General features: G+C 38.3%; 1 protein-coding gene across 4 annotated transcripts in view; it reads left to right on the forward strand.

Moving 5' to 3' along the window:
• LOC132110413 (arginyl-tRNA--protein transferase 1-like) overlaps positions 1-21,642 on the forward strand; it is an 86,845-nt gene that overhangs the window by 38,435 nt on the left and 26,768 nt on the right. For 3 of the 4 annotated variants that reach the window (XM_059516988.1, XM_059516986.1, XM_059516987.1), the window contains exons 8-10: positions 6,632-6,664; positions 14,389-14,570; positions 16,703-16,802. In XM_059516988.1, the coding sequence (XP_059372971.1) occupies positions 6,632-6,664; positions 14,389-14,570; positions 16,703-16,802 (315 nt within the window). Of the gene's footprint in view, positions 1-6,631; positions 6,665-14,388; positions 14,571-16,702; positions 16,803-17,163; positions 17,221-21,642 lie in introns of those variants that run through there. The other variant, XM_059516989.1, reaches the window with a different exon arrangement.

The raw sequence follows: 21,642 nt of genomic DNA on the forward strand, positions 1-21,642 counted from the left end.
AAAGTGTAAAGCATGAGTAAGATCATAATTTTGCGCAATATATCGGGAGACAAATGGAGTGGGCAACCAATTACCTGAATTTAATAAATAAGAAAGTAAATATAGCATGCAATATCATCATGGCGTGAACTGGAGTCTCAGATAAACTCAGATAAGCTACTTGCCTCACAGACCTGAGAAATATATAGAAAGCTTGAAATGTGTAGCTACTTTTAAACAAAATATATAGGCCTATTTTTTATCAAAATCTCTCTTTTTTTTTCTCCTACTCTTTTTTTTTTTTTTTCTTTTTTCTACCTTGATAGAGTGCGTCGTATGTCTGAAAGCTAAGCTTATGTCTTATCATTTTGTCCTAGGCTATCAAGACGCGATTCGCACCGGTGTTGGAGAGCAGGGAAACTTTATTGGCTGTCTTGACGTTGCCGAAATTTAAAGTTCGGTGGATAGGGGGAGCGAATCGGAGAGAAGCGGCGCGTGCGCTGCTCATCGCGGAGTGTCGCACTCTACCCCATGATGCAGAGCCAGCTGAGAATAAAAACAGAGAAGTTGCCGCACACAGCAGCGCCAATGAAAATGACTTTTTTTTCTTTTGGTGAGGAGGAGGAAGACTTGAGTACATGAGATCAGGCTCAGAATTAGAAGTTCTCAACCGTTTCCCCCGAGTGAAAGCTGTGTTCATGAAATACAACACTGCCACACCATCCAGTGCACCGGTGGAAAGGCAGCCTGGGAGGTCTTGTGCTTACCCCCAGAAGAAACAGACTTTCAGATAAACGTTTTGAAAGACTGCTCCTGATGAGGTATAATCACACATTTTGTGCTGATGTGGAATAGGTTGCCTGCCACCCATGCTATAGACAACTCAAGCCTATGCCTAATATCCTCTTTTCTATCTGCCCATCATACTGTGAAGTAGGGCCAGCATATTCAGTTAACATAGCCTTTTTAATTCTGAGGCTAGTCATGCTATAAGTTGTGCTTGATTTTATTTTGGCTAAAATGTCTTTGCCTCTAAACTGTATTGTGCCATTTTATTTTATTTACACAAGCCATTGACATCAAGCCATTTTTAAGTTATTATTTTTTCTGTTGGATTTAGATGAGGCATGCATGTTTTATTTTGAGACATATGACCAATTTTGAGGTTACCAGGAGCTTATTGATACTATTTTTTTTATAATAAAGAGCACAAAAGAAATACCTGTTATGTCCTCCATAGTATAACTTTATGTAGGCCTACACATTAAGGAACAGATATTGGGTTCTGCCCAAAGTCAAACAACATAAAAGTAACGTAAAAGTAACGAGTAACATAAAAAGTTACTTTCCAAAGGGGGTAACTAAGTAAAGTAACGGATTACTTTTTTTAAAAAGTAACGAGTAACGAGCAAACACTACTTTTTAAAAGTAACTTCCCCAACACTGGTCTTACCCTGGTTAATACGTGCTGAAAGTGGCGCTTGGTTTTGCGTTTGCCTATCGCGGGGCTGCCTGGTTTCGATCTGCTAAATAGTGAGGCGTGGCCAGCTGACTTCAATCACAGGTAATAAGGCTAATACAAAAGAGCTAAGTTTCACCGCGGCAGCGGTCGCGGCAGCCCTCGTGTGAGCCCTCCTCGTGTGAAGACGGACGAGTGTAAAGACAATCGACTCTACCTGCGCGACTCCACCGAGCAAGGACACCGACAGGGCACTTGAGTATTGCTTTTTTTCCTCTTTCTTCACTTTTTGTATACCTTGTTCTCAAATATCTTACACTTGTAGTCACTATGTGCTTTCAGATCTCTACTATCACTACTAACACTCGGAGAGCACGCTATGTACGTCGCAGGAAGGCCTGTCTGACAAACCTACGGCCTGTCCCTCTGACCTCTACTACTACGCTCTCTATTCCAGTTGGTCTCTGGAACTGCCAGTCTGCAGTTAACAAAGCAGACTTCATTTCTTCTCTTGCTACTCATTCCGGTCTCAACCTCATGGCACTGACAGAGACTTGGATCAAACCTGAAGATACTGCCACCCCTGCAGCCCTCTCCACTAATTTCACTTGTTCCCACACTCCTCATACCACTGGGAGGGGTGGAGGGACAGGTCTCCTTATATCAAAAGAATGGAAATTTGATCTTCAGCCATCACCTACAGGTACTGGTGCATTTGAATCACATGCCATTACTGTAACCCACCCTGTTAAAATCCACTTTGTGGTCATTTATCGTCCCCCAGATCAATTGGGAAACTTCTTGGAGGAGTTGGATGTGCTGCTATCAAACTTTCCTGAAGATGGTACTCCTCTGGTACTGCTTGGTGACTTCAACATCCACCTAGATAAACCCCAGGCTGCTGACTTCAAAACTCTGCTCACCTCATTTGATTTGATCTCAAGCTAGTGTCTACTACAGCGACTCACAAATCAGGCAACCAACTGGACCTCATCTACACGCGCTGTTGCTCTGTGGACAATTCTTCAGTTGCTCTACTGCACACCTCAGACCACTTCCTCATTACTGCTAACCTAGCACTTACTCCTGAAGTGCCTCACACTCCAACGCAGGTCACCTTTCGACGGAACCTACGCTCACTCTCTCCATCTCGCCTATCTTCGGTGGTTTCATCCTCGCTTCCTGCACTCTCTCAGTTCTCTGCTCTGGACACGAACAGCGCTACGGACACTCTTTGCTCCACTTTAACACCTTGCTTGGACAACTTTTGCCCACTGTTGTCTAGACCAGCACGCACTGCCCCATCTGCCCCCTGGCTGTCTGAGGTTCTCCGTGAACATCGCTCTAAACTCAGGGCTGCAGAGAGGAAATGGCAGAAATCAAGAAACTCTACAGACCTCAATGTGTATCAGTCTCTCCTCTGTTCCTTCTCTGCAAATGTCTTCACGTCTAAAACATCCTACTACCACAACAAAATTAACAGCTGCTGTGAAGCTCGGACACTCTTCAAGACTTTCTCTTCTCTCCTTAATCCGCCGCCACCACCTCCTCCATCGACTCTTACAGCGGACGACTTTGCAGTTTTCTTCACAAATAAGACAAGATCCATCAGCGGACAATTCTCCACACCGCAGACTGAGGACAACTTCACAATGACCGATGCACACTCTTTCTCCTTCTCCCCACTCTCAGAGATGGACGTCTCCAAACTTCTCCTGTCCAATCATCCTACTACTTGTCCACTTGATCCGATCCCCACTCACCTCCTTCAAGCGATCTCTTCTTCAGTCATACCTTCGCTTACTCACGTTATCAACTCCTCTCTTCAGTCTGGAACATTTCCCTCAGCATTCAAGCAGGCTCGGGTAAGCCCACTGCTCAAGAAACCATCTCTAAATCCAGCGCTTCTTGAAAACTACACACCGGTATCCCTTCTTCCATTCATTGCAAAGACACTTGAGCGAGCTGTGTTCAACCAGTTTTCTATGTTCCTTGTACAGAACAACCTCCTGGACAGCAACCAATCGGGCTTCAAAAGTGGCCACTCAACTGAGACTGCTCTGCTCTCGGTTACTGAAGCCCTGCGACTAGCAAGAGCAGCTTCAAAATCTTACTGGACCTTTCTGCTGCTTTTGACACTGTTAATCACCAGATTCTCCTGTCCACCCTCAGAAAGATGGGCATCTCTGGAACAGCACTCCTGTGGGTTAAGTCCTACCTCTCTGACAGATCCTTCAGTGTGTCTTGGAGGGGTGATGTTTCAAAGTCACACCACCTTGCTACTGGGGTTCCTCAAGGCTCAGTACTTGGACCACTTCTCTTCTCCATCTACATGACATCATTAGGATCTGTCATTCAGAAGCATGGCTTTTCTTATCACTGCTACGCTGATGACACCCAACTCTACCTCTCATTCCAACCAGATGACCCGACGGTAGCTGCTCGCATTTCAGCCTGTCTGAGTGACATCTCTAGCTGGATGAATGACCATCACCTTCAGCTTAACCTTTCGAAGACAGAACTCCTGGTGATTCCAGCTAACCCATTGCTTCATCACAACTTCTCTATACAGCTGGGCTCATCAACCATTACTCCTTCGAGGACAGCTAGAAACCTAGGAGTTGTGATGGATCATCAGTTAAGCTTCACAGACCACATTGCTACAACTACCCGGTCCTGCAGGTTTGCCTTATACAACATTAGGAAGATTAGACCCTTCCTGTCAGAGCAAGCAACCCAACTTCTTGTCAAAGCTCTTGTTCTCTCCAGACTGGACTATTGTAATGCTCTCCTGGCTGGCCTTCCTGCATGTACTGTCAAGCCTCTGCAATTGATCCAGAATGCAGCAGCGAGGGTTGTCTTCAATGAGCCAAAAAAAGCTCACGTTACTCCTCTCCTCATCAGGTTATACTGGTTACCAGTAGCTGCTCGCATCAAATTCAAGGTACTGATGCTAGCCTACAAGACGACCACTGGCACGGCACCAACTTACCTAAACTCATTGGTTAAATCTTATGTGCCCTCCAGAAGTTTACGCTCTGCAAGTGATCGACGCCTTGTGGTACCATCCCAAAGAAGTTCAAAATCACTCTCACGGACCTTTTCCTGGACTGTGCCCAGCTGGTGGAATGACCTCCCAATCTCAATTCGTACAGCGGAGTCTTTACTCATTTTCAAGAAACAGCTAAAGACTCATCTTTTTCGCCTGCACTTAACCAACTAACACTTTTGTAAAAAGTTTTGGTTCTAGAAGACCGTAATGCATAATGTTTTATGACACTTGACCCTGCCCACTAAGTGGGAGGTGACCGCCATTAGATTTTAAAGTACCATTTCCATGGTAAAGCAATGTCCGATTCCAAAATGGTTTTCACAGGATGAATCTTGGGCTTCTAACTTTTCAAATGATATATGAATTATGATGATTACTAAAAGATTTAGTAAAAGACAACAGAGAAAAAGACAACAACAAAAAAGAGTGCCAAGCGTCCCACAGGTGGGGCAGTGACAGTTATGGGGTTAATTTCTTTTACCAAGCTCCTCACCTAGTGGGTGGTGTCAGGTTTTTTTTATTCCCCAATTTATTTGAACTACTTTATAAAAAAAACTTTTCTAATCTTGACAAAACACATATCATCAGAAAGTTCTGAGTCTTACGGTCCCATCTGCCAACTGTTTTTTGATATTGAGACTGAAATGTATAAATTGGATACAGGAGAATGCATAAAAAAAACACCCAGTGGCTATTTTTGGTACAACGCCTAAAAATCTCATGGGAAGTTACATTTTGTGATATCAAATTAAAATTTAGAACACAAATTGGTTAGACATATGACTTTGATTTGATAGTAATTTTAGAGTAAAAATTATTTTGTACAATATATATTTTATATAAAATATTTAGAGTACATTTGATTTACAGTAAATGTAATCATTTTTTGAAGTTACTTTTTCTTTTTTTTTTTTTTTAACAAGACCAAACTTATGTCTATATTCCAAAACATTCTTAAATTACAACCATTTAAATTTTGTGTAATGTTACGTATATACTCAATACTCTCTTTTTTATACCCTAAACAGGCAACGTGACTCAGGAGTCACATACATTTCAAGAAAAGTAAGTTAAATATATAATTAACTACCTCAAAATCTGAATGATCTCCACCACTGGCAGCCATGTTGGATTTAGATCAGGCTGACTAATATACCACTGAAAACTTGAAGCAAATCATGTGACCAGCATACTTGAGACAGACCAGGCATTGATAAATGATAAAAGGATTTAATAAAAACATTGTTCTTATGCCCCAAAAAAGACAATAAAAACTATGTGACTCATGGGTTAGGGTTAAAGCAACTTGACATCATTCATTTTCAGTAGTATTTTGCCAAATAAGCACTCTTGTCTGTCTTGTGTGTGGTTGTCAAATGTGTTTTGTGTCCTAACATGCTGTGTGTGTGTGTGTGTTCTTTTGTCTTTTTTGTAATTTCTAGGCCTTATTTGTGATCTAAACAGAGGAACACACTACCCAAATCATCTGTCAGTCATCAATAACAACTAAATTCCATCATGGCACTGAAGAAAATGCTTAAGCAAAGATCAAGTTATTTAAAACCTCCTTGAATAAACGTCTCACTCTTTCTCCTTCTTCACAATGCTATCCAGCTACTGCCGCCTTGCTTCGGGCCAAAACAAACAGAACAGCTACTCATTGGGAAATTAAGTCAACAATATTAAATGTCTTACATCAGTGCGATTACAAAAGTCACAATTGTGTGTTTTGTTGTTTAGCCAAGTTTATTTCAACTCTCTTAGATAAAGGAGAATTAAAACATTTGAAAGTCCAATTGAAAATTTAAAGCATTGATCTGTTTGTTCGAGCATCGCAACCAGCCCAGCACTGCAAAATGTTGTTTGCAGACATGTCATTAATCTTTACTCAGTTTTCTATGTGCATGATTGTGTGTAGGTATTATAGATAGAATGAAGCCTGGTCAAGCATTAGCAGTCTAATAAGGGATTTGAGTTAGCAAAGGCTGCAGGAGAATTGTTTGATAAAATCACGCAGAAGGCCATATCAAATGTGCTCAGCTGTATTCATGAGACTGCCCGCCAACTACATCTTTTGTATTTTGTCATATGTACATGAATGTAAAGTAACGCATTTCTTTTCTACCTCTTTCCCCTCACAGTTCAAGAGGTTCCTCTGTGACTCTCCTTTAGAGGTAAGTCTTTTTTAGATTTGCCTCTTTCTGAAGTCTTGGCCAATTCAGAGGATTTCCCTTTGAAACTGCACAGGTCCAGTTTAGTCTCAAAGCAGATGATTTAATCACTTTCATCAGTAGTTCCATATGGATCATAATCTTAACATTTCTTATGGTTTCTAGTCAAATCCTGGTTCTGCTGAAGAACTCAAAGTACGCATATAGTTTCCATTGGTGGTCATTATAATTACTTAGAAATGATTTTGCACAGAACCTCTATACAAAACTATATTTGTTTTCTTTTGATTTTAAAGGAGAATATGACTCAGAGATTCTTGACAGGCTTTGTGAGATACTTTCATATATTTGTATAAAACCTTAGGGTAATGCCACATAAGAGTAACAATGTTAATTTTGTGCAGTCTATAGGAGAGCCGGAGTGAGACAAACAACATGTGGAAACGGCTCTCTGAGTAGCAGTGTAATTGTTCTCATGAATCAATGGAAAAAGTTTCAAGTGTCCAAACCAACCACATTTCTGTGCAGCATGGCATGGCCACACACGGGACACAAACAAAGAGTTGACTGTGATGTGAAATTGTCCCTGACAGAAGACCGTGTCTCTGTCATGTCCAGCTGCCAGTGTTAAGAATCCTCTTGTTGTGTTACTTTATTATTGAGGAGCAGAAGAGGTCATTAAAGAGCAAATGTGACTAGGCAAATGTTTGTTAATGTTTGGGATGTTAAAATGTGTTTGAATGGAGGAGGTTGGACATCTTATTGACTTTGCTTTTCCATAAAAAAAGTTCTTTTTGAATTACAGAAAAGAACTATGGCATGGTACAAATATATTTTAATTCTATATATCTTTAATTCTAAAACCAGTCTTAAGTCACTGGGGTATATTTGTAGCAGTAGCCAAAAGTACATTTTATGGGTCAGAATTATACAAGGATATTAAGTAAAGATCATGTACCATGAAGATATTTTGTACATTGCCTACCGTAAATATATCGAAACTTAATTTTTAATTAGTAATATGCATAGCTAAGAATTCATTTGGACAACTTTAAAGATGATTTTCTCAGTATTTTGATTCTTTTGCTCCCTCAGATTCCAGATTTTCAAATAGTTGAGTCTTGTCCAAATATTCTGCAAATAGTCTGATCCTAATAAACCATACATCAATGGAAAGCTTATTTATTCAGCTTTCAGATGATTTGTAAATCTCAATTTTGAAAAAATTGACACTTAAGACTGTTCTTTTTAATAATAAACTAATTTTCAGTTCATCAGAGCTCGGTTAACACTGGTCACAGATGCGGAGATGTACCTTTAATTTCAACAAGCTGATTGCTCACTAAAAACCCCCACAGATCATGTTTTCATTTGAAGTTTGACTTGGCGAAGTGGTGATATATAAGTGTGTGAGTTGTTAATGGCATTATATTGTTCATTCAGACTCATTTGTGAAAGTGGAACTCACACAAACACAAGAGGTGGGATTTATCACATGAACCAACCATAGCCAATCATAACCAATCATTTCCAGTCATTTCGCGATGGAGGCATTACCTCCTCTCATGTGACTTCCCTTCATTTATTCCCAAACTCACCGCACTTTTTATGCCGTCTGTTAAAACTCAGTGGGGTCAGGGGAGGCAGGAGAGACACAGACTCCCTGCTGGTCTCACTATTGGACAATTTTATGTTAGAAAAATTAGTGATTTAAATCCTTTTTATGTCATATTTTGTAATGTTTGCGATTTTACTTTTATTTTTTACACCAGAGGATATGTATATATATGAGGAGTATATAAGAAAAACTAAAATAGTTTTTTTCCTTGGTATTTATATGATGTGCTCCACTTCAAACAATATCATGCTTTTACCATGTCCAAAAAAACAAGATATTACCAATTTATATTTTAAAACATGCACATAAAGATTTGTGATACTACCAATTATTATTATTATTATTCTTTTTTTTTTTTGGGACATGTACCAAAGAATTAGTGTCACGTGGCATTATTTATATCTGATTCATTACAGTATCAGGCGGTGTAATGTATGTATCTACTAATATTTTTAATTGGCTTTTTTTAATACTTCAGTTTTTCATTTCAAATTTAGTGTAGCCATGGTAAGACAGATTGCATATGATCCTTAAATAGACCAGTGCCACCATTCAGTCACATTCATCTCTGCAGTGATTCTATTGGGGTGCAGCTGTTTTACTTGTATTTTTAGTTGCAGGTGGCTTATAAGCATTTTTATTTAACTCTTTCTAAATGTTTTGAAGGGGGAGGGTGTGGATGTTAACGTGCACTCTGCCTCCTCCTTCGTGCTAATGAAGATTGTAAGAATTTATTGCAAACATGCTTTTATCACTTCGTCAAGCCTGGTAGTTAGACGCTCCAACACCATTGCTGCCGATGGTGTAAACTTACTTACACTTTTTAGGTTGTTGTTTGCAAGCTTTTTGTTGTTGTTCAGGCTGCAGTTATTTGATGAAAAATACAGTGCAATTATTAAAATGTAAAATTACTGATGTCTGTTGTAATATATTGTAAAATGTAATTTATTCCTGTGATCAAAGTTGTATTTTCAGCATCATTACTCCAGTCTTCAGTGTCACATGATCCTTCAGAAATCATTCTAATATGATGTATATATTATAATTTGCTGATCAAGAAACATTTCTTATTACCAATGTTGAAATCAGCTGTACTGCTCAATATTTATGTTTAAACTGTGACACATAAATAGGAAAATGTATTGAAATTATTTTAGAATTTATCATAACATTTTGATAAATAGAAAAATCAAAAGACATGAAAAAAATGAATCCTTCTTAACATTGTAAATGACTTTACGGTCACTTCTGATCTGATTAAATGATTTTGTTGAATAAAAGTATTAATTTCTAAAATCTTACTGACCAAAACTAGTTTCACTTGTTTAGCTTAAGAAATGATGCTTTAATTAGATTATTTGATTAGTACTACATTATAGAAAGACAATGCTAATATAGTGCTATTTGAAGGACTCTTTTATTTCATGCACAGATAAAGTAAGATTCTTCATGCAGAAATCTTAAAGGGGCAGTTGGCATCAGGTGCAGAACCGAGTGTGCTTGTGGTGTATCCGCTCACTTAAAGATGCGTGAACAATAACACTATTTGAACTTCGCCTGGAAAGTCAAAAGTTAAGGAACGTAATTGTGGATATGCCATTAGCATGCATTAGACTCCTTCACCTGGTTGTGCTTATCTAGGTGTGTGTGTGTGTGTGTGTGTGTCTTTGTTCACGTGTGTATCACATGGCGTTCGTGGCAGCATGTTTTGCGTCACTGAGATGCCCTTCTCCTGATGCACGCCTGTGTTGCATTTGTATGTCTGTTTCTACTTTGGCTTTTTTTTTTAAATGTCTTTTTATTGACCTGAAATGTCTGCCCTAAGGGGAAATGCTCATTAACAGTGGTGTTGTTTAATTAGTCGTCAAGGTTTTATAGACCTCAAACCCTGCCTTTGCCCCATTCCCCTGTTTTTCCACATGCATGTACACACATACTCGTGGGACACTGTTTATGTCATAATTTTCCTTTATTTTTTAATTCCAGTGACTGGTTTTGACAAGCGATAGCACTTGGCCTTCAACTGTCTGTGCCTCTGTCAGCACGACACATATTCTCATCTGAAGGATGCACAATGAAATCGTTAGCGCATTAATAAACACTTCCCCATAATCAGAGCTCCACATGCCTGCATGTATCCAGGACAGGCATTGCATCTGTGCCGCAGAGGGAGCCGTTCCCCGGACGGGAGCATGCCGTGAGTGGAGACTTGGAGAAAAATGGCAGCAGTAATTGAGCGTTGCTGTTTCCACGTAGGGTTAAATGAGCCGTCGCTGAGAGCTGCGTCTAATGAGTGCTGAGTTTAGAGTGCCTCTGTGTGACTCGAATAACATTTGAGTCCTGTTGCATTCCCAGTGCCTCTCCAGGGCCACGTTTGAGGAATAATTCTTTGACATTCAATGCTCTGTGGGAATAATTTCTGTATTCTATATAATATAATGGGCGTTTTTATTTTCTATTGTACTACATTCAAGTTAGTTTTATTTGTATGTGCTTCTCACAGTGTAGACTGTGGTTATCTGTTTTATGCTATAGGGTGATTTCAGGTATGTTGATGACTTGTCATCAAAAGGTAATTCAATTCAAGTTTATTTGTTTAGCGCTTTTTACGATACAAATCATTGCAAAGCAGCTTTACAGAAAATTAAGTTTCTACCATATTTAGTAGTAGCTTATCAGTGGTGACTGTCAGTTTATGTGCAAATGACAGGAATTTTCAGAAAAATGTATACAAGACATAGTCAACCAGACGATGAACACTATTAACAGCAATTATAATGTGATTGCATATTAAGTAGCAATATTTGTTAGTTCTGTTTGTTGATTCAGGGTTAGCATGAAATTAATTAAAATTAATTAGTTTAACCCAAGCTCAAGAATAAGAATGCACATTTGGTCAGATACAACTGCAGTCACAAATTATGAGATGCATTATTTGAATGCTTGGCGAAAGAAATGTGTTTTTAATCTAGATTGGAGCGTGATGGATTGTAGCGTAGTATAACGCTAGTTAGGTACACAGGAGCCAAACCATTTAGGGCCTTATAGGTAAGTAATGATAATTTGTAACTGTTACAGAACTTAATAGGTAGCCATTGCAGAGATTGTAAAATTGGGGAAATATGATCATATTTTCTTGACCTGGTAAGGACTCTAGCTGCTGCATTTTGACTACCTGTAGCTTGTTTATTGAAGAAGCAGGACAACCACCAAGAAGTGCATTACAATAGTCCAGTCTAGAGGTCATGAACAGTGTTTGGAATAATGCCGTTTAAAAGAACGGTGTTAGGTAACGAGGTAATTTTTTCAGTAACGGGGTAATCTATCTAATTACTTTTCCCGTCGTTACAACGCCGTTAACATTACTGGACGTTAAATGCGGTGCGTTACTATGCATTGATTAAAATAGATTTGTGTAAATTATTGTTATTATAAATTTAAAGCACACACATATAATTATATTCTGACAAATGATATATACATTTCCCCCCTAAAATACTATAATAATAAAATATGAATAAATGTATTGTAATTTATATGTGAATTAGTGTTATTATTGTAAATTTTACAAACAAAACACACATTATTTAAATTGTATAATTTTGTACATTTGTATTATCAAGGGATCTCGTCTCTTATTCTACAATACTATTCTGATACTGTACATGCATCAGTGTATGAGTGCAGCCTCCTGTATGATAGAATCTGGTTGGATGGTTTCCTGCATGCATTAACCTCTCTTATTGTTTCTATGACATAGTCACTGTTTTGTTAATAAAACAGGAATGTTAACTACCCATCCGCCTGACAAACAGCCTGCTGGCGTCCCCTCTGCAGACTGCAAACGGACGCTTAGCACGCCACTGCACACTAGAGAAAGTCAGCCGAACAAAGAGCGACACAGAGCACCATATGCTTGTGATTTGGGCCCCTGCCTTTATTGTTGGCCTCATCTGTGTGCACAGACGCAGTCATTAGGCTGTCCGGCGAGGTGATCCCGGGGTCAAGGTGATGCCATTTTCCGCACTTAGGTCATGGCTGCGTAAACATGTCTGATACTTTTACCGTGAAATACTTCTGCGGGGGCTGCGTTTCATTAAAACGAAGTGAAAACACCATCTAGAACATTCCGTCAGATCATTATGGATGAAAGATGGGCAGCTGTCAGGTGGTGCTGAGAGCTTAACGTTCTTTTAGTGGCTCTCCGCTGCCGGAGGGTAAGTTAGCATGACAGGCGTTGGATTTGAGTCCGGTCTGGTTCTGACAGAAACGGGGCCCGGCACATGTGGTGCCAGAAGGCAGATTGAGAAGGGGCTCTCTGTTTCACCGCAAGCCCTTAATCATCACCACTAGCCGCTCTATGAAAGCACCTTCATCTTGAGATCTGTGTTTACTTAATACTGACAGCTAGTTTAAAGCGCCAACCTGCTGGACAAGCACTTTGAATAAAAGTAACTAACCTATACATATGGAATGTGTTCCTCGCTGGGGAAATGAGGGGTTTACTGTAACACCTCTCTAGGGATGTTGTGAACAGAGTAAAGTTTGGATTTTGGAAGATGCTAGGTTTTACAAGACTAAACTTAAATTAAAACAGGTTTATTTATAGAACCGATATACTGTTCATTTTACATGCTCCTAAAGGACTAAAATCTGCTTCAGGACTTTTTCACCGTATAGAGTAAGGAACCTTGCCGTAACAGGGTTTTACAGGCTTTACCATAAAAAACATTGTGAGTGGCGTTTTTGGAGTTTCTGTGTTGGTTTTAATTTGGAGGTGAGTGACCGTGGCACAGCAGTGTCTAAAGCCTCTCATACTGATCGGATTGGCCGAGTCGCTCCCCTGGTGTTGTGATAACGAGCCGGCTTCCTGCAGGGCTAACTGGACCCAGATGGGCCGAAGGGGCTGCGGAGAGATCCCGTTACAGCTACGGCTGTGTAGGCCCCCTCCCGCTGAGACGTTTGAAGTCTCGTAGCTGGACCAGGCTGAATAAAACACCCTCCTCAATAAGCCACTTGACTGAAAAAAGCCAGTTTAAAGGTTTAAGTGGGAAATATGATCTCGGGCAGGTAACGGTTTGGGGTTTTACAGCTGTCCAAAACAGCAGACATATATGCATACACGAGTGCATTCATGTCACGTGAAGGAATGTGGGCTTTTATCTTCAGACATAACAGTAGTGGTAGTTTTTTTTTTTTTTATGGTTCGACTGATTTACACACACCTTCACACACAGGGTAAAAACAGCCCCTCTGTCCCTCCTGCCCAGGCTTTCAGACTGGAGATTGATTCTGTTCATGAAAGGATTTTTATTAAATGGCCTCTTGTAGTTTATGTGTGCGCCTGGCATGGACGTTTACCACACACACACACACACCTCTGCTCTCGGCCCACATGTGGGAACAATTAGCAAGCTACTGTACACACTGTGTTCCTTTGCAAGCTCAGACTTTTAGATTGTTTGATCATTGATTGACAGGATCACACACAGGAACATATTTCATAAAGTTTTCAGTTATTTAATTGATTTGCATGATATAATATTGGAAATTCGGAAAGTCCGAAATCTACAAATTCAATTTAAAGTTTAAAGAATATCTAAACTGACTGTTCTTGGTCTTATTCTGTACAGTTCATCAGTATACACATACACAAAAAAAGTCAATAAAAATGTTTAAGTAAAAATAAAATAAAAGGTCTCACCCTTCATGTTTTTTTCTAATTGAATATCCTTTTCATCATTATGGATAAAATTGGGATGTTTGGTGATGACTAAAAAGCTGCTCCCTTTCTAATATGCTCTTTATTTGCCCTATACTATGTTTTTTGAGCAGCAAATCGGCATATTAGAATGATTTCTGAAGAATCATGTGACACAGAAGACTGGAGAAATGATGCTGAAAATTTCAGATTTTTTAATGAATATAAAAAAAAACTTAGTTTTTTCCACTTACCGGTATATATATAATATGAGTCATGTATGCTTGAGTCTGACCAGCAGAGTTTTCAACATCCAATAAAAAGAGGCGAAAAGCTACAAATAATAATAATTAAATGTTTATAATAATAATTGATGTTCTCTCTCTGACTTCTGCTCATCTACTCCAGGCTGAGACCGCTCCTGATGGTCCTGATGTGGGCTACGGCTCGTTTCATCAGCAGTATTGGTTGGATGGCAGAATAGTAGCTGTAGGAGTTCTGGACATCCTGCCCTCCTGTGTTTCGTCTGTGTACCTCTACTATCACCCCGACTTCTCCTCGCTCTCACTGGGCACCTACTCTGCTCTCAGGTTGGTCAGCCAATCACAAATTCACTCTAATCTTTGAGCTTTTTAGGCAAAAACACAAACTGGTTTGAGCCTTTTGGTTACCAGTCCAAACCTTTAGCCACTAGGCTACACTACCTCCCAAAAAACCAAAAAAAGTTTAGCAGCACTAATGCTGCAGATGAACAGCACAGGAATCCATCCTGAGTTTGAATGCATATTGTTTTCAAAACACAACCATACACACTCACACGCCTATTTTTCTTTGTCTTTCAAATGTGTTTCACATGGGCTACTCACCTGATTAGGTTACACTTTACAGGAGATGCCAGGTGTGTGTGTGTGTGTGTGTGTGTGTGTGTGTGTGTTGTTCTCAGTTTTGGGTGTCTGGAGGCCTCGGGAGCCTCATTTCTCACAGACAGGAGAATAAAAAGAAGGTGCGAGTGAGAAGTGGAGATTGTGCGTGGGGCTCTGTTGTGTCCAGAGCAGCCGCGGGGTCAGTGTCTTTGTGCTGTTGTGTGTCAGTGTGATTGAGTGAGACTGTCTGAGCATGCTGCGCTGGACGGTACAAATAATGATGAATGGCCAGCAAAGACAAACACAGTGAGTTTCCTCCAAGACCTAAACCTGCTGAAAATTCATTTAGAGTGTTTTGGTCATATTTTGTCCTATTTAACCCCTAAATCGTAAGAATTAAAAAATAAAGATTATTTAGCAAGAATAAAATAGAGGTTGATTCGATTTTTTTTTTTTAGGATCAATGTAGGATTATTTAGAATTTTTGATTCAGAACATTGTGTCTGGACATTGTACCACATTTTATAAAGAAAAAAAAAGATTTTAATTCCCATTATAGTAATAATGGAAACATATATAAAATAGCTTACCTTTCATTAATTTTGTATTTATTTTTTATTTGTTAAATGTATTCCTTTTTTATTTTGGTGTGATATATATAATTTTTTATATATAATTGTAATTAATAATTAAAATTTAATAATTAATAATTTTAATCAGTATATTTTTCTTGTTATTCAGTCAAAGAAAATACATTTACATAAAAAAAAAAATATATATATATATATATATATATATATATATATATATATATATATATATATATATATATATATATATATATATATATATATTATTTTAAGAAGCTTTACCCATGTAAATGTTTTGTTTCATTGACTGCTATTTTTTTTTTTTTTACATCTACTTTAATAGTTAGAGAAATCTGGTCCTCACATCTCCTGCTCTGAATGTGTGTGACATTAATATTAAGCAGGCGTCTTGTCGTGGTGAGCGCTGTGGTATAATTGGCTTGTGTAGGGCTGTCAGAGCGCTGAAGAGGAGATAATGGAGGCTTCAAGCTGCTGCCAGCACTGAGCGGGTGGAGACTGGGGTTCAAATCGAGGAGGGAGGGGGCTGCCCTTTCTTTCTGTTTTGTGAATGGGTTCCACAGCCTCTTCTTATCCGTCTCTCATTCATGGAGTGCCAGGCTTTGTCACCAGGGGATGGGAACCCGGGAACCTGGCAGCGACCGCATGACCTTCCAGCACCTCGCTGTTTGTCGTCGCTCCTTTTCCTTACACTATTTTTCTCTTTCATTTTCCAGCGCTTTTATTTTGCTTTGGCTTCCCTCTATCTTCCTTTATTCTCCCCCGAATTTTTAGGAACACAGAGAGTATGAGGTGTACAAAATGCAGAAGAAGAGAGAAGAAAGAGCAGGATTTATTTATGGAAAAGAGAAACATGTTTGTGCAGGGAATAAAGCGCATTGATTGCTCGCAGGAGGAAGTATAAATCTCCTCTGTTTTCTCAGTTCCCTTTTGTTTTTCCTCCTCCCCTTCCTCTTTTTCTGCTCTTCTAGATACACATTTAAATGGCTGTTTATGAGGAAAACTGATCTGGGCCATATGCAGCAACTCTGGTGATGTTTGATCTACTTTAAGCATCATATCCTGATTATAGTCAAATTAAGAACTGTTAATAGCCAACAAAACATCTGATGATTAAACAGTGGATATTTGTAGCATTTTATCAGCATTAACTTGTCTTTGTACTGAGCAGTTTACAAGTTTTACAAACTTGAGCACAAACCTTGCATAACTGCATACACTCGCCTGTTTCTGCTCTCATCCTCTCTGCAGGGAGATTGCCTTCACCAGGCAGTTGCAGAAGCAGTCCCCCAAACTTGCCTACTACTATCTGGGTTTCTACGTCCATTCGTGTCCCAAGATGCGCTATAAGGTACGTTCATCTTCTGTTTGCACTGGTCAGTGTCACCTAACCGAACACTGATACTGCAATGCCATATTGATAGAGGTGGCAGTATAGAGACCATGACAATTGTAGTATCATCCAGCAAAATGCACCTTTATCTTGTGCAGCTACCTCAAATGTTTTCCAAATTTTTCTGGTACCATTCTGAAGTGATGTTTAAGATATATTATGCTGCTAAGTCTCTCACTTTCAAAACTTTTTTCCCTAGAGCACACTTTGCTGAATAGTAAAGCAATATGCATCAAAATAAGTCTTTATAAGGGGTGCGAGCATCCACTTTCTTAAATAGTTAATATGCATGTATCCTCTCTTTCACACTTTTGGGCAGTGGTTGTGTAGTCAACAGGGTGGCTGTCTGTTTTGGAGCTGAAGTAGACACCTGTTAAAGGTGTTAATGGTCTGTCGTCTGCCAGCATCACACCTCTCCGCTCAGTTGCCGCTGTGATCTGTTTGTCTCTCGTTAATTTTTCCCAATGACTCACCCGGGAGCAACTGCAGTGCCACACTTCTGGAAATCTGCCTCCAGCACAGGAGATATCTCTGCCTCCTTCCTTTATTAGACCTGTGAGATGGTAGATACAGTATCAGAGGAGCAGTGTTCAATTTATTTATCGACTATTGTAGTATTTATTATGATTCCAAAATACTTCTATTCAGCATTTTTTTTTTTATATTTTTATTTCATTGTTTCAGTTAGTTCTCAAGGCAACATTTCAAATTTTTGTTTACTTTTTATGAGATTAAGGTTTTATCTAATATTAATTAGGGCTGTAAAATCGATTAATCATATACCGTATTTTCCGGACTATAAGTCGCACTTTTTTTCATAGTTTGGCTGGTCCTGCGACTTATAGTCAGGTGCGACTTATTTATCAAAATTAATTTGACATGAACCAAGAGAAATGAACCAAGAGACATGAACCAAGAGAAAACTTTACCGTCTACAGCCGCCAGAGGGCGCTCTATGCTGCTCAGTGCTCCTGTAGTCTACACTTAAGACATAGAGCGCCCTCTCGTGGCTGTAGACGGTAATGTTTTCTCTTGGTTCTTAATAAATGCGATTTATAGTCCAGTGCGACTTATATATATGTTTTTTCCTCATCATGATGTATTTTTGGATTGATGCGACTTATACTCAGGTGCGACTTATACTCCGAAAAATACGGTGTGTGTGTATATATATATATATATAATATCTTTTTCTTAAATATATTCATGTATATGTTTGATTTATATATACATATAATATACACTGTGTACACACATATAATTATGTAACACAAACAAAATCTTTTATTTTGGATGTGATTAATCACTAATCAATTTGACAGCCCTGATACTTTAATTCAATTAATTACAAAAAATTAAACCGTATTTATTTTAGTTGACAATAACAGCACTGGAGATGAGTGAGAAAATACCATTATAGTTGCACACCTTCAAGTCTTCATTTTCTTTCCTCTTCATGTTTGAGGACTTGCATTGGTGTACAAAAGTTTATTATTTTTCTGTGTTAATCAGTGGTATTTATTTATTTTTATTTGTTTTTAATTAATTTTTTCATTCTTTAACTAATAAGTTTGTTCATTTGTATTATTATTATTATTATTATTATAAATCACATTTTATACAAATTATAAGTCCAGTACATACATTTCTTCAGTTAAATTTTTTATTTTATTTTAGCTTGTCATGTTTGTTTTTTCAATTACATAATGTTAGCATTGCCAACCCCAGGTCATATAACTATTAACACGAAATGTTCCTAAATTTTGCTGGAACAGTTGGACTATTTTAAAACTACTCCGCAATGTGGAAAGCTAATATATTTGGCTTACAGTAAACTCAGCATCAGACTAACCTGCAGAATTCATCAGCGCAATCTCAATATCGCATTCCATGCTTTTCAGCCCATAAGCCTCTTGGTGCGCATAAACCACGGAAAATGTTAAGGTATGCTTCCAGATTTGGTTTATTGAGTTTCTGATACCGTTAGCTGTTCCGTAGCCTCACACTTGGCTTGTAGATGGTTTTCAACCTCTTTTGTGAACAAGGGACTTGGAGACGTGTTCAAGCTGGGCTGCAGGAGTACGGAGGATGATGGTAAAGCAGTCCAGTGGGAACTCTATGTAAGTGCTTGCACAGGTGTGGCCAAGTGTGAAGCGTGTTGGCTGTCGTTTGACTGAGACGAGGGAGATGCTGGGCAACTGAACAGCTGATTCATATACAATGGATGGAGAAAGAAAATAAAAGTGACGGTCCGGCTCAGAGCTGAAGGTGAGGAAGAGGGAATATATGCATCTGTTGAAGCTATCAGCAGTTGAGGAAGAGGTCAGAGCTACTGTAGTTCATGGTGTCACCTGATCGTGTTATCAGAGAGGTAGACGGCTCTACTCTTTATGTAAACATTCCTCTCTTTAAAGGAGTAGTGCACCTAAATAAATATGATTCTGTCTGTCATTTACCCGTCCATTGCTCTGAAATCTCATTCATGCTTATGTTAAGTTAAAAAATGGCTCCTCAAGACAAACAGCACCAAATTTCTTATTTTATTTTATTTTTTATTTATTTATTTATTTTTTTTATTTTTTATTTTCAAGCATACAGTGAAAAAGTGTACAGTATGTACAACATAAAACAATAATTGAAAAAACACTGATGATCCAACAAATAAAATTCACCGCTGCTTGAAAAAGGAGTGGGCTGAAGTTTAACACTTGTTAATTCCCACCCCTCTTTCAAACTCTTAATACATTAGTTTTTTTTTTTTTTTTTTTTTTTTACAAAACACAAACACATAAATCTTCATACATTTATACAAAATGTTAGCAACAGACATTCTGGCTTAACCAACTCAATTTCCTTCATTTTTATAACGTTCAAAAATCATTTCTTTAAATCTTTTCCTGAATTGTTTTATATTTGGACATTTCTTAAGCTTCTCATTTAGGTTATTCCACAGTTTCACCCCTTGTATGGAAACACAAAAACTTTTCTTCCTACTGTGTACCATTGGTAATATGAAATTTAGTTTTCCTCTCAACACATACCCTCCTTCTCTCCAAGTAAATAACTTTTGTACATTTTGAGGTAAATCATTACACTTTGCCCTATATAGAATTTGCACAGTCTGTAAATCCACCAAATCTTTAAATTTTAGTAATTTGGACTCCATAAAAAATATATTAGTATGTTCCCTATAACCCGCCCCGTGAATGATCCTTAAAGCTCTCTTCTGTAAAATGACAAGTGGCTGAACTGTTGTTGTATAATTATTTCCCCACATTTCTACACAATAAGTAAAGTATGGCAAAACTAATGAACAATAAAGCATACGTAAAGACTTCTGATTTAAAACTGGTCTTGCTCTGCCAATTATTGCTATACTCCTTGAAACCTTACTCCTAACATAACTAATGTGTGGTTTCCAGTTCGCTTTATTGTCAATGATAACTCCTAAAAATTTTATTTCATTAACCTTTTCAATGACCACTCCATCCATCTTAATTTCAATTTGCAAATTATTTCGACCATTACCAAACATCATTAATTTTGTTTTCTTTAAATTTAGTGATAATTTGTTTGTATCAAACCATAATTTAATCTTCTCTAATTCCTTATTTGTCTCCTGCACTAGCAACTGTAGATCACTGCCTGAACAAAAAATATTAGTGTCATCAGCAAACAACACTAATTTCAATACATCTGACACTTGGCATAAATCATTGATGTAAATAAGAAACAATATCGGGCCTAACACTGCCCCCTGTGGGACTCCACAAGAAATTTCCAAGCATTCAGAAAAATAATCTCCCAGCTTCACAAACTGCTTTCGCTGGGTCAAATAACTTCTTATCCAGTTTAATACCTTTCCTCGGATCCCATATCTCATCATCAACATCATCTGGCATGATACGTCTTGATGCAGCATATTTGAGAATTCATTTAAAGCAGTGGTTCCCAATCCTGGTCCTGGAGAACCCCCAAAACTGCACATTTTAGATGTCTCCCTATCCCTGATTCAACTCATCAGCTCATTAGTGACGACTCCAAGACCTCAAATGTGTGTGTCAGATAAGAGAGACACCAAAAACGTGCAGTGTTTGGTGTTCTCCAGGACCAGGATTGGGAACCACTGATTTAAATGAAGTAATTTTTTTTTTTTTTGGTCGAAGAGTCCTAACGTGTTAATAATACATTTATAATGTTCATTATGCCTTTAGAAAGGTAGCAAGGTTGATATTTGCTGATAGTTTTATATATATATATATATATATATATATATATATATATATATATATATATATATATATAGGCTCGTAATTTCATTATAGCTTTTTTATTTATGCAATAGTTAATTTCTTTAAAGTATTCATTCAAAAAATAAGATTTCATTGTGATATATAAATGTAGCCTATATTTATTTAGGAGCTACACAAATGGCATGTTTGGTAGAATGGTCCATTGTCTTTTATCACAGCTTTGATCTTGATTGTTTTCATATCCAAGTCAGGTTTATCAGTGATGCACTCTATTAGAAACCATGACATAATTTCCCCATCTCAAAGCTTCGAGCATCTCTGCAATGCGGCAGTGAGTGTAAAGTCAAACTTTCAAACTTTCAACCTCAGGCTGGATCTGCAGTCCTGGAAGTTGATTGTCTGTCTGTCTTTGTGCAGAGCTGTGTGTGTGGAATAGAGAATAGAGCTCGGTTGGAGCCCAGCTCTTGCTCTTCTGTATGGGTATGAGTGCCACTCATCCCTTTGATTCACCTCCTGCCATTCTGCACTGAGAGATTAGTCTGGGG

This window comes from Carassius carassius, chromosome 30, assembly GCF_963082965.1.
Source record: "Carassius carassius chromosome 30, fCarCar2.1, whole genome shotgun sequence".
Classification (NCBI taxonomy): Eukaryota; Metazoa; Chordata; class Actinopteri; order Cypriniformes; family Cyprinidae; genus Carassius; species Carassius carassius.